This window comes from Gobio gobio (assembly GCF_949357685.1).
Source record: "Gobio gobio genome assembly, chromosome: 2".
Lineage (NCBI taxonomy): Eukaryota > Metazoa > Chordata > Actinopteri > Cypriniformes > Gobionidae > Gobio > Gobio gobio.
This window is the reverse complement of record NC_137098.1, coordinates 61,900,668-61,913,072: the sequence shown is the minus strand read 5'-3', so window position 1 is coordinate 61,913,072 and position 12,405 is coordinate 61,900,668. Positions and strand designations below refer to the sequence as shown.

At 37.3% G+C, this 12,405-nt stretch overlaps 1 protein-coding gene across 1 annotated transcript; it reads right to left on the bottom strand.

Moving 5' to 3' along the window:
* Positions 1-1,828: 1,828 nt before the first annotated feature.
* ovol1a (ovo-like zinc finger 1a) lies at positions 1,829-10,180 on the bottom strand. Its single transcript, XM_079811253.1, has 4 exons — positions 9,594-10,180; positions 5,284-5,522; positions 4,790-5,081; positions 1,829-2,917 (listed from the first exon to the last, which is right to left on the bottom strand). Exons 1-4 carry the CDS (start codon positions 9,691-9,693, stop codon positions 2,574-2,576), a joined length of 975 nt encoding a protein of 324 aa, XP_079667379.1. The 5' UTR covers positions 9,694-10,180; the 3' UTR covers positions 1,829-2,573.
* Between the last annotated feature and the right edge of the window lie 2,225 nt (positions 10,181-12,405).

The following is a 12,405-nucleotide window of genomic DNA, read 5'->3' as shown; positions in this document are numbered from 1 at the left end:
CGGAAGAAAGCACTGAACGCAACAGAGAAAATAAAACAATAAAAATAATAATTTAAAAAAACTGAACGCAACAGAGACTGCTTCCAAAGGATACACACTAAAGAGATGGCGGATTATTCAACCGCGGCTCGACTTGTCGAGACTGTTTTCCAAGATGGCTCCTGTCTGTATACGAGTAATGTACGGTCTTAAAGGGTTAGTTCACCCAAAAATGAAAATTCTGTCATTAATTACTTACCCTCATGTCGTTCGACACCCGTCAGACCTCCGTTCATCTTCGGAACAGAAATGAAGATATTTTAGTTGAAATCTGATGGCTCTGAAAGGCCTCCATTGGCACAATGGCACGGTTCACTCTCAAGACCCTTAAAACTAAAGACGTCGTTACAAAGTCCATCTCACTACAGTGGTTCTAAAATAACTTTATGAATCGGCGAGAATAGTTTTTGTGCGCAAAAAAACCCTAAATAACGACTTATATAGTGATGACGATTTCAAAACACGGTCTCATGAAGCTTCGAAGCGTTATGAATCAGTGAGCCGAATCATGATGCGGATCGCTAAAATTTGGCGATCTAAACTGCTGATTCGGCGCACTGATTCATAACGCTTCGAAGCTTCATGAGGCCGTGTGAGATAGTGAGATGGACTTTGTAACGACGTCTTTAGTACCTTTTAAGGGTCTTGAGAGTGAACCGTGCCATTGTGCCAATGGAGGCCTTTCAGAGACATCAGATTTCAACTAAAATATCTTCATTTCTGTTCCGAAGATGAACGGAGGTCTGACGGGTGTCCAACGACATGAGGGGAAGTAATTAATGACATAATTTTCATTTTTGGGTGAACTAACCCTTTAATCATTTTATTCGTCTGAAAGAAGAATGTCATATACACCTAGGATGACTTGAGGGTGAGTAAATTATGGGGTTATTTTCATTTTTGGGTGAACTATCCCTTTAACATAATGACGGCAGAGTTGCAACGGTTCTGCGTGAATTCCCTGCTAACAAAGAACGGCACTGAAGTCATTCTTAAGAAAGGAAGATGTGTTCGGAGTTTTGCCAACCGGATACGGCCAAATTTTAATCTATCAACTAGCTCCGCTTCATCTTCTTCGTTGCTCTGGTTGGTTGTAGCGCTATCCTATTGCGTGCAGAGGGAATCTGAAAGACAACCGTTTATCCCGCCCCTCGGATTGAGCCCTGCCAATGGTGAGTTCCCAGACCCAACATCTTGGCGTGGGTCTGGCTTGTCAGGCTACTCGTAATCACAACTTCAGAAGCGGGAAGTAGGACATTTCCGACAGCACGTGAAGGCGGCATAAATGACAGAATTTTAATTTTTGGGTGTACTGTCCCTTTAAAAGCCCATTTCCTATTTCACCTCAACTTCTGTTTTGTTTTAAATGAGAAATTCTTGTGCGGTATTGCAGTTTGAAAAGGGTGGTACGGAATTTGTTGGTGTTGAAAATAACGGTTCTAAAGGGATAGGCACCTTTGAGCCGTTAATGCCTGATGGCCCCACAATGGAACAGCCGCTGAATTCCACGAACAAGACCAAACAAGGATCTGGAATCCACCAACACCAACATCCACCCACTGAATCTGCCTTTCTCTCGCCTGCCGCCTCTCATTCTCTCTTACAGGCAAATTCCTAAATGCTTTATTGCTCTTATCTCCCTCCATATTAGCTGACATGCATGCAGTCATGCATAAAAAATTACTTTTTCAATATCACTGAAATATCAATAGCTAAGTTCTAACTAAGCTTCTGATAGTAATGTTGCCTATTCCTGAAACAATACAGGCAAATGAACCACACTTCTTTTCAAACCATCAACAAAAACATTTATTGTTGACGTGTGTTGCGATGATCAGACGACACATAGCTTTCTTATTCAAACATACAGTAACAAGAAATTAAAATGCTATATATTTATGATGCTTTTGAATGTAAAAAAGTACAAAAAAATAATAATGCCACCCAAAAAGTGTTACAAGAAGGCTGTTACACGAGAAAACAAATGTATAAAATCTAGACTAAAAATGTTCAAACATAGCCCAGAAAATATAAAAACTACACCAGGATAAATATAAATCTTTTATGATAAATTTATGCATATATATTACATACAGCAGTAATTAGCCACACAGAATTAATTCCCTTTCGAAATCCCTCATTGCAAACATTCAGAGACGAGTTCATACCAGTATTATTTTAGTGTTGAAACATTGCTACATAAAATTAACGTCCCGCACAGTTCAAATGGAACCGTTTAATGTCACATTCATCTGTGTATTTCTCCTGAGTTGTGTTTCATCTCATCAATGTTAATAACAATATTATTATGTAAAGTGAAGTAGTGCATACTTATGCTGTAGTAGACGTTATCACAGGGAAAAGTACAGCTCGATCCCGCAGCTAAAGTGTAAACTTGCCATAAAAACAGCATTTTGCATGACTTCACTTTCCCTTTTTTGAATTTCCCTCCTCCCTCACACTCTAAACGAAACAATAAATCATCAGAATGCACATTAATCACATCCTTTTGTATATAAAACAATATTTTCTTTTTACAGGGAACATCCTCCCGACTCTACAGTATCATCGCTGTTATGAGAGAAAGGGGAACCGGGTTGGGAGCCGTCGTCTTTGGTGCCGTTCGCTGATGGCGACAGTCTCCGTGCCCCCTTGGCCCGCAGGAGGAAACTCTCTGGATGTTTAGTGTGGAGGTGGCGCAGCAGTGCATCCTGGGTAGACGCAGTGTGGCCGCACTCTTCGCAGACGTACAGCTTGCTGCGCCGCTCCTTGTAAGCGTACTGCTGCGTGACACCGTGGATCTTCTTCATGTGGGACTCCAGAGAGCAGCGCTGGGTGAAGGCCTTCTCACAGAGATTGCACTTGTATGGACGAACACCTGCAGGAGGACCAGAAGAATATTCTTGTTTTAAAAAGGAGAAAGCGTTTTGCATGCTGGTCTAACATGGCTAAATGTTCTGCAAATAAGTATTCAAACTGAGAGGGAAATGACAGTAATGATTTTAACTAACCAGCAAGTTTCCATGATATGAAAATTCACCTTATCTATTTTGTAAAAGCATGTTATAGATCTTATTGTCAATTATTGATCCACTTTATATATATATATATATGTGTGTGTGTATGTAAGACATTTTAATGTTTTTAAAAGACTCCAAGGCTGCATTTATTTGATTAAAAATTAAAAAAAGTAATATTGTGAAATATTATTACAATTGTTTTCTATTGTAATATATTTTAAAATGTAATTTATTCCTGTGATCAAAGCTGTACTTTCAGCATTCAGTGTCACAGTGTCTGATATGCTGATTTGCAGCTCAAGAAACATTTATTATCAATTATGAAAACAGTTTTTGTATTACTTGTATTCTTTGATGAATAGAAAGTTCATAAGAACATCATTTATTTGAAATAGAAAGCTTTTGTAACATTATAAATGTCTTTAAGTGTCACTTTTGATGCATTTTAATGCATCCTTGCTGAATAAAAGTACTCATTTCATTATCAAAGAATGGTGAAAAATTGTACACATCTGTTTTCAACATTGATAATAATAATAAATGTTTCTTGAGCATCAAATCATCATATGAGAATGATTTCTGAAGGATCATGTGACACTGAAGACTGGAGGGATGATGCTGAAAATTCAGCTTTGACATCACAGGAATAAATTACATTTGATAAAATATTAAAAAAGAAAGAAGTTATTTTAAATTTTAATAATATTTCACAATATTATTGTCTTTATTGCATTTTTAATCAAATAAATGCAGCCTTGGTGAGAATAAGAGACTTTTAAAAACATTTAAAAATCCTACCAGTCCCAAACCTTTGAACATCATTGTGTACATATATATATATATATATATATATATATATATATATATATATATATATATATATATTATGACACACACACTGGGTTTTCATGTTTTATGGGGACTTTCCTTAGACATAATGATTTTTATCATTACCCTAAACTCAAGCCTTACAGAAAACCTCCTGCTTTTTAATTAATTGATTTATGTCTATTTTCCTCATGGGGACTTAAATATCCCCACAATTTAGTGTTTACCAGTACCACACACACACACACACACACACACACACACACACACACACACACACACACACACACACACACACACACACACAAACACACACCAGTCAAAAGTTTGGAATAATTATTTATTTATAATAATTATTTACTATTATTATGTTGAAAACAGGTTTTGCTGCTTAATATTCCCCTACCATTAAAAAAAAAAAACAATTATTCCATTCAGTGGTGTGTGTGTGTGTGTGTGTGTGTGTGTGTGTGTGTGTGTGTGTGTGTGTGTGTGTGTGTGTGTGTGTGTGTGTGTGTGTGTATGCAGAGTGTGTACTCTAGACTAGAGGATGCAGGCTGATAGGTCCTTTACATGCAATCTGCAACCAATCCCATCCTTTCTGCATGGCACAATCTGATTGGCCTCTCTTTATCCTGCAGCCAATGAGATTGCTTGCTCAACATCTAAATAAATATATATATATGTGATTAAATATCATAACTAGATCTTCTTTCCAGTGCCTGATGCCAGACTTCACCAATCATTTAGTTAGGTGTTTTCGAGGTGCTTAAAATCCAATCAGCAACCAATGGATAGAATCATTTGATTCTTTTTTGATAATCCATTGCACTCGGATGCACGTCACATTACAGAACAAACTATTTATTGCAACTTCCTTTTCATCTTGAACAATCTCTTACCTGTGTGTGTGCGGACATGCCTCTTGAGATCGAAGGTATCGTTGAAGCCCTTCCCGCAAAAGTCGCACAAGTGCCTCTTCTGATCGCTGTGACATTTCAGGTGTCTGTTTAGCATGCGCTGGAACTGGAAAACTTTTTGACACACCTGGCACACATAGGTATTACCACCCGACTGCACCGCAGACGACTTGGCGACAGGAGGGGAGCAGGGTCTCACTGTAGAAACAGGTGGACTTGTAGCTACACTAGGGACAATGGGTGGGACCTCTATGGGAAGCTCGCCTGTGGTGACCTGCAGACGAATATCAAACAAAGAGGGAAATACAAAGGCGAAATTAGGGGCAGTGTAAACATTCAAACTAGTAAAATGATAGCACACACATAAGCAATATGGAAAGACAAATCAATTATGTCCGATAGTGGCACAATGGCACGACAGCTGAACTAGATCTTAGATCAACATAGCATAAGTAAACATTTTCCAGAAGCCTCACCTTTATTTTAGTGCGCACGTACGTATTGTTGTGTGCGCTTCGGATGTGCTCGGTCTCTGGACTCTGGCCTAGAGCAGTGCATGATGGGAGCTCAGCGGCAGGAACCACTGCCCAGGGGTCAGCGGTGTACATCTGGCTGTGCGTGTAGATGCTGCGGTCCTTGCGTGTGGACAGGCACAGCGCCACCTCTGCGGGACTGGCTTCGGTCTCCTCTCGCAGAGCAACGGGAGGCATGGAGACTGGAAGAAACGCAAGACATGTACGAACTGAGTCAGAGAAGAAAACATCATTCATTGTGTCGCCACAATATTTGCTCGGGTATCGTTTAAAGACATTTCAAAGACTAATGATGACAAGCGCAGGTGTACGCGGTTTACAAATCTCTCCAGCGTAACATCTAGGCCTCGCAAACAAGTGTGGATTACGTTTTACATAGCTGCAGATTAAGGATGTGATTGCTAGACAATCAGAAACTGGGTGTGTATGTGGCTCTCCAGGCTAAGGGGGACAGTTGTGCCTCTGGGCCAGGTGTGTGAGAGTACGAGTGTGAGTGGGTGGGTTGGCTGCTGTGCATGAGTGTGTGAGTGTATTGTGCTGGGCTGAAGTCAAACCACTCCTGTTACTGCTTTACCAGTCAGACCAGCTGGGCTGGAGGCACAGGCTCGAGCTCCCTTTATACAAACCTCCATGCAACACAATACATCACATGGATAATCTGCAAATGTTTGCCGGTAAACTATCATGTTCTTTTCTAAGAGGTTGCTCGATCATACCTAACACATAAAGAGATTATGAGATCACAGGGAGAGAGACAAAAAAACTAAAAAAAAACATTGGTTGCATGGAGATTTTAGATGATCACCAACACTAATACTAGCAGCCGGAACAATGAATCTGTTGATTCTGGTGTGGCACAATCGACTGAGTTGCAAATTAAAATGCAAATGGGTGCAGTGGCTAACGGTAGCATACAACAACCTTTATTTCGTAACGACCATATCATCTAAGTTTAGACTTTGACAGTTAGCAAACTCGGTTTCCTGTCAAAAAGAAATTCAACTTAGTAGTTCAGTGCTGAAGAGACCAGAGTGTATGCATGATTTATAAATCTGACTTAAATAAAAAAATGAATAAATATGACTATAGCTATATATTATATAATATAATATAATTATATATATATATTATATAATATAATATAATTATATATATATATATATATATATATATAATTATATTATATATATATATATATATATATATATATATATATATATATATATATATATATATATATATATATATATATATATATATATATATATATATATATATATATATATATATATATATATGACTTGGCGGTACATTTTATGTTTTGAAAAGTGTTTCGTTTCATAATAAATTAATGAGGTAATAGTGTTTTTCTGCTCGCCAAGGCTGCATTTATTTGATCCAAAATACAGCAAAACAGTTATATTGTGAAATATAACAGTTTTCTATTTTGATATAGTGACATTTTTTTATTAATTCCTGTGATCAAAGCTGAATTTTCTGCATTATTATACACCAGTCTTCAGTCGTGATCCTTCAGAAATCACTCTAATATGATGATTTGATGCTCAAGAAACATTTATTGCTATTATCAATGTTGAAAAAAATTGTGTACATTTTTTTTTCAGGATTCCTTGATGAACAGAAAGTTCAAAAGAACAGCATTTATTTGAAATAGAAAGCTTTTGTAACATTATAGATGTATGTATGATTTTTAAATATGACTAGCTATATATTATATATATATATATATAAATCATTGACTGCAAGTTTTAGATCAGTAAGATTTTTTTATGTTTTTGTAAGGGTTTCGTTTCATTATAAATTAACGTGTTAATAAAGTGGGTAAAAGCATTTTAAAATGTTTTTCTGCTCACCAAGGCCGCATTTATTTGATCCAAAATACAGCAAAACAGTTATATTGTGAAATATAACAGTTTTCTATTTGAATATATTGTAAAATGTAGCCTAATTAATTCCTGTGATCAAAGCTGAATTTTCTGCATCATTACACCAGTCTTCAGTCGTGATCCTTCCGAAATCATTATGATTTGATGCTCAAGAAACATTTATTGCCATTATCAATGTTGAAAATAGATGTGTACAATTTTTTCCCCTCAGGATTCTTTGATGAACAGAAAGTTCATAAGAACAGCATTTATTAGAAATAGAAAGCTTTTGTAGCATTATAAATGTATTTACTGTCACTTTTGATCAATATTTAATGCATCCTTGCAGAATAAAAGTATTAATTTCTTTCAAAAAATCTTACTGACTCCAAACGTTTGAACTTTCTATTCATAAAGAATCCTGAAAGAAATACACAACTGTTTTTACAATAATAATAAACGTTTCTTAAGCATATCTATTACAAAGCAGCATATATTATTCTGACAGCCGTGATTGTTTCTTTGCCTTTGCCCTGGTGTTTGCCAACCCCTCCCTTCACAGACCGTCACACAACAAACAATAACACGAAGATGAACGAGAACCGAACGGATTTCATCTTTAGAAAGGGGAACGCATTCGATGTGGACAAGTATGTTTGATTTGAATGAAAATGCATTAGTCATAATAATGGAGGGGGGAAATTCTTTTTAATCTTATTTCTGTTAGAAACGTTTTCATTAATCCCCCTAAACGGGTTTATAATTTCCTCACGATGACAATTTGCGGAGGGCGAAATAAAACTAAACTAAAGTTAACGAATGGGTTAAAACAAGAGTCATAAAATGAGTAGGCGACGTCGATAAATATATAACAATGCCTGTACTTCGGGTTTGTTCAGCAGATATCGAAAAGTGAGGTGAAAGGTACACTCGCTGTGTGTGTGTGTGTGTGTGTGTGTGTGTGTGTTTGCTAAGGGTGTAGCGGGAAAAGGGAGCCAGCGCGGCGAAGCCCGTTATTTCCTTCACCGCTGTAAACATTAACCCAAAGCCATATCACGGGCGACAAACTAAAGGACCACGATGCGTTAAAACGGATGCTGCATTGATAAGAAAGAAAGAAAGAAAGAAAGAAAGAAAGAAAGAAAGAAAGAAAGAAAGAAAGAAAGAAAGAAAGAAAGATATTTCGATTATCATTAATGTTATCACCGATTAATACTGCACGTTAAGTAGGCTTACTAAAGTTACATGTAAACTCGCAAATCGTCATGGCAACGAATGAAACAGGTACAACAACCTCCTGGCATACCTGCGTGAATCAATGCTATAAATGTCTCTGTTTCAAGTTGGTTCAGTTTATGAATGTGCTGTTATGCAAATGGTTTAAACTTTCACAAAAACTCGCAGGCTGACAAACGCATTCTTTTAAAATGACACATTTCTACAAGCATTTCGCTAACTATTATTTATATATATATATATATATATATATATATATATATATATATATATATATATATATATATATATATATATATATATATATATATATATATATATATATATATTAAATTACACTATACATCTCAGAATATCTCATTACGCCTGTAATATGATTCATGAGGAAAGGGGCTCATAATGAACGGTTGATATTCCGTTAGGTTCCAGTAAATATGATAGCCCAAACAGTTTACTTCCAAAACCAATAAAACCAGGCAGTTAACTTGGATGTATCACCCAATATATATCTAAAAATAAAGTACAGTGATAAGTCAAGTCTAGATACCAGCATTCAGGGGGAAAGTTTCGCTTCATCTCGAGAAAAGAAAACGTAGCCTATAGGCTGTGCTTTGTTTTCAGACGACTAACGTTTTGTTAGGCCAAACTGGCACCGTCATGTGTTGCAACGAGTTTCATGTTATAAGGAAGAAAGTTGGGTCTGAAGGTCAACTAAAGGTGCAGTAACGGCCCTCTAAGCACACACACTCATTTTATAAGATCTAATTTAGTTGTTCAATCACTCACAATTAAATAAATGGTTAAACGTAGGCAAGTTGTGTATTTAGCTACCTTTTAATTGAGTGTAGGATAAAACACACATCAAAACAGTTAAAAAATAGGAAGCTATTCAACCACTCTAAAAAAAAAAAAAAAAAAGTTCGGTCCCATGTTTGGGTCAAATATGGACAAAATCAACCGTTAGGTTTAACGTAAACTTTAATTGAAAACTAACGGTTGTGTTTGTCCACATCTGACCCAATGGGTTGAAACAACTCAGCATTTTAGACCCCACTGGAATGAACGGTTCGATGCACCGTTATCCGGATTGGGATCTGAAAAAGAGTTTAGGCTACTTTTGTATCTTCTCACCTGGGATATAAATGTCACCGCGTTCATGATCTGGCAGGTCGCTCCAGTTTCTCTTGCCGGGTGAATGTCCCGTTTTCTTCACCAGGAAAGCTCGTGGCATGGTCTATTCCCGAGGTCCTTCCCCGCTATCTCTCGAAATGAAACGGAAGGCTTTTTAACACCGACCTACTTTTGTGTAAAATGCTCCACAATAATAAGTAAGTGTACAGTCCTTCTTGTATGGTGCCGTCAATTGTCTTATCCTCTATTTGGAAAAGCAAAGCAGAGTTCTTCCTTCTATACGCACACCTCCTTACTCCAAACTTTTTGTACCTGTGCAGGTTTCCGTGGAGTTTCCCAGTCTATTTACCCGCTTACACCTTCCGCCGTCTTCCGCTACTCTTGAGTTGACGAAGTCTTCCTCGGAGATTCACTCGGTCCAGTAGGTTAAGACCAAGCTAGGTGTCTTTGTCAAGGTGGGAGGTGATGATTGTGGCAGATAAATAGTCCAAACTGCTCAACCGACGGAGTACAAAACGTATTTCAGTGGCTGATTAGAGCGCAGGTACACATTTCATGAGGAAACAGGTAACAATGCGCATGCGTCTGAATATAACGGTGACAACAAACCCGACCCAGTCCGGCCTCTGTCTTACCTGTCCAACCGGTTTCTCTCTCTCTCTTTCTCTCTCCCCCCTTCCTCTGAACAATTCCGCTTCAAGGTGGCACCGAAGTGAATGAAGAGGTATAATAGTCTACCAGGCAAGATGCGACCAAAAACGAACTAAAAAGAAATCTTACACCGATTGTGTACAGTTAAAGTCGCCCATTACGTCATGTAAAAAAAAAAACATAGGACACTATTTTCCTTGGGTTTTTCTCTGAAGCCATACGAGCAGGCATTTAAATATGGTCGTAACAGCTCAAATGACGAAATATCATTTATTTTTTTGTTTTGTGTAGGCACTAAGAAACTTCTGAGACCTATAGGTCTATAGGGATTATATATAATCCTCCCCACATACACACTTTCACACTATTTATGAGGCAATTGATGACAGTTAAACTAACACAAACACCTCAAGTGTACACAAAACAGCAGTTCATGATAATGCTAATCGAACAATTAGGAAAATACTCAGTTCCCAGTTTCGTGTTGGCATATACGTTTCTAAAGACAAAGATATCTGCATTTTTTTGCAGTTTCACTGCTGAAATGTTTGTAAATGGTTGTGCTGTTCTTCTACAAAGGCAACAGCCCACAAACCATGAAGCCCTGATTTTACTCAGTCATGTGTTAACCGTAAATTTGCAGAAATATACCATAAAAAATAATGTAGCAACATTTTAGGTTTTACAGATTTAACTTAAGTTTACAGTAAAAAAAAACATATTTCATTAAGTGATACAATGTTAATTTACCAACCTGCAATCGACTGACAACCACCAAACACAGGTGGTGATGAGAACACAGCTTTTGTTGAGAAAGTAAATATTAATATATGGTGCACAGTGTCATTCACACAAACACTAAACACCATCATGGTAGCACACATGACATTAAAAATGCAATAAACATTCATTTAGATGTAACATAAAACCCTAACTGATTAGAAAAAACTAAGAAGAAACTGTTATTTCAATGAAAATCAAATGTGAAGTGTCACGCAGGGAATTCTGGGAATGTCAATTTATGGCTTTTCACTGTAAGTTACCTGTTTGCTTTTCACTTCCAAAAACTGAATTTAATGTCATTTTACTGTAAAATGACATTAAATGTACAGTTAGATCTATTAAAGTTATTCGCCGTATATATAGTACGGACACTTTCTATATTAAAGTTAACCAATTGACAGTTTTTCACTGTGGAATTTTTACTGTTAAAATTACGACCAGCACCATTTAAAAATGGACAACAGGCTGAGCTGAAAAGAGCAAACAGGCAGAAAGATGAAGAGATGATTTAGCTTTTTTGCAAATGAGAAAGAGAAAGACTTTGAGTGGAAAAAAAAGGAGTGTGTAGGTGTGCAGAATGACAGGTATGTTGCCTGGGCTGTTGGAGTGGTTGAGGCAGAAAATTTCGCTTGTTTTTTTTGTTTTGTTTTTTTTTAATCAGCCTCTCCATCCTTTCATCAGAATTAAATTAATAAATGATCACCATTATAATTTCAAACTTCTAGGGCTCTATAAGTTCAACATTTGCAGTAAGCTAGATTCATAACTGCAAGGCTTGCATTCTTATAAATCAGTTCTGCCAGAAGACGGAAGTCCCGTGCACTTTACACTGTGACTTAACAGTTTTAAACATTGGTCTCAAAGACGGAGACGTTGGCTGCCATGCAAGTAGAGATGGCAGGAGGGCAAGAGTCAGTACATTCAGGCTCAACCTGATCGACGGCCTACAACCATTTCTCTTACAATCACCCCATCCCTTCCCCCATTTCTCTTCTTCCCATCTTGCTTGGAGCCTGCTTGGCTTCATTTACTTCTACGCCATAAGAATGACTGGTAGTGACATTTAGTAAAGCTATGGGCTTTTTCCTCTCTCTCTCCGCAGCTGGGTGGAGTTGTGACCAGTGTGCATTTCTCTCACAGTGTTTGTGACATGACTTTACCGTGCGTCACACACCTGTTGACCAGAAACGATTTGCGGTGTGAAAAGGTTTAGAAGAACTCTTCTCACAGATCCACATTCTAGAGTGTATTAGTGAGGAATGTTGGTTACTATTTAAATATTGTGTTAATAGTCATCTGACACACATGCTCTCTCATTCTGGCAATTTTGTTATGTCAGTCGAGCGTTCCTGCTAGGCTTGTTACACCTGTGATTTCT

Excerpts from the sequence above, each read along its gene's own strand:
- ovol1a (XM_079811253.1), bottom strand. The coding sequence starts at position 9,693 with ATGCCACGAGCTTTCCTGGTGAAGAAAACGGGACATTCACCCGGCAAG. Across the intron at positions 5,523-9,593 it reads CGGTGACATTTATATCCCAG|TCTCCATGCCTCCCGTTGCT; the intron begins GTGAGAAGATAC and ends CGTTTCTTCCAG. Across the intron at positions 5,082-5,283 it reads ACGTGCGCACTAAAATAAAG|GTCACCACAGGCGAGCTTCC; the intron begins GTGAGGCTTCTG and ends ATTCGTCTGCAG.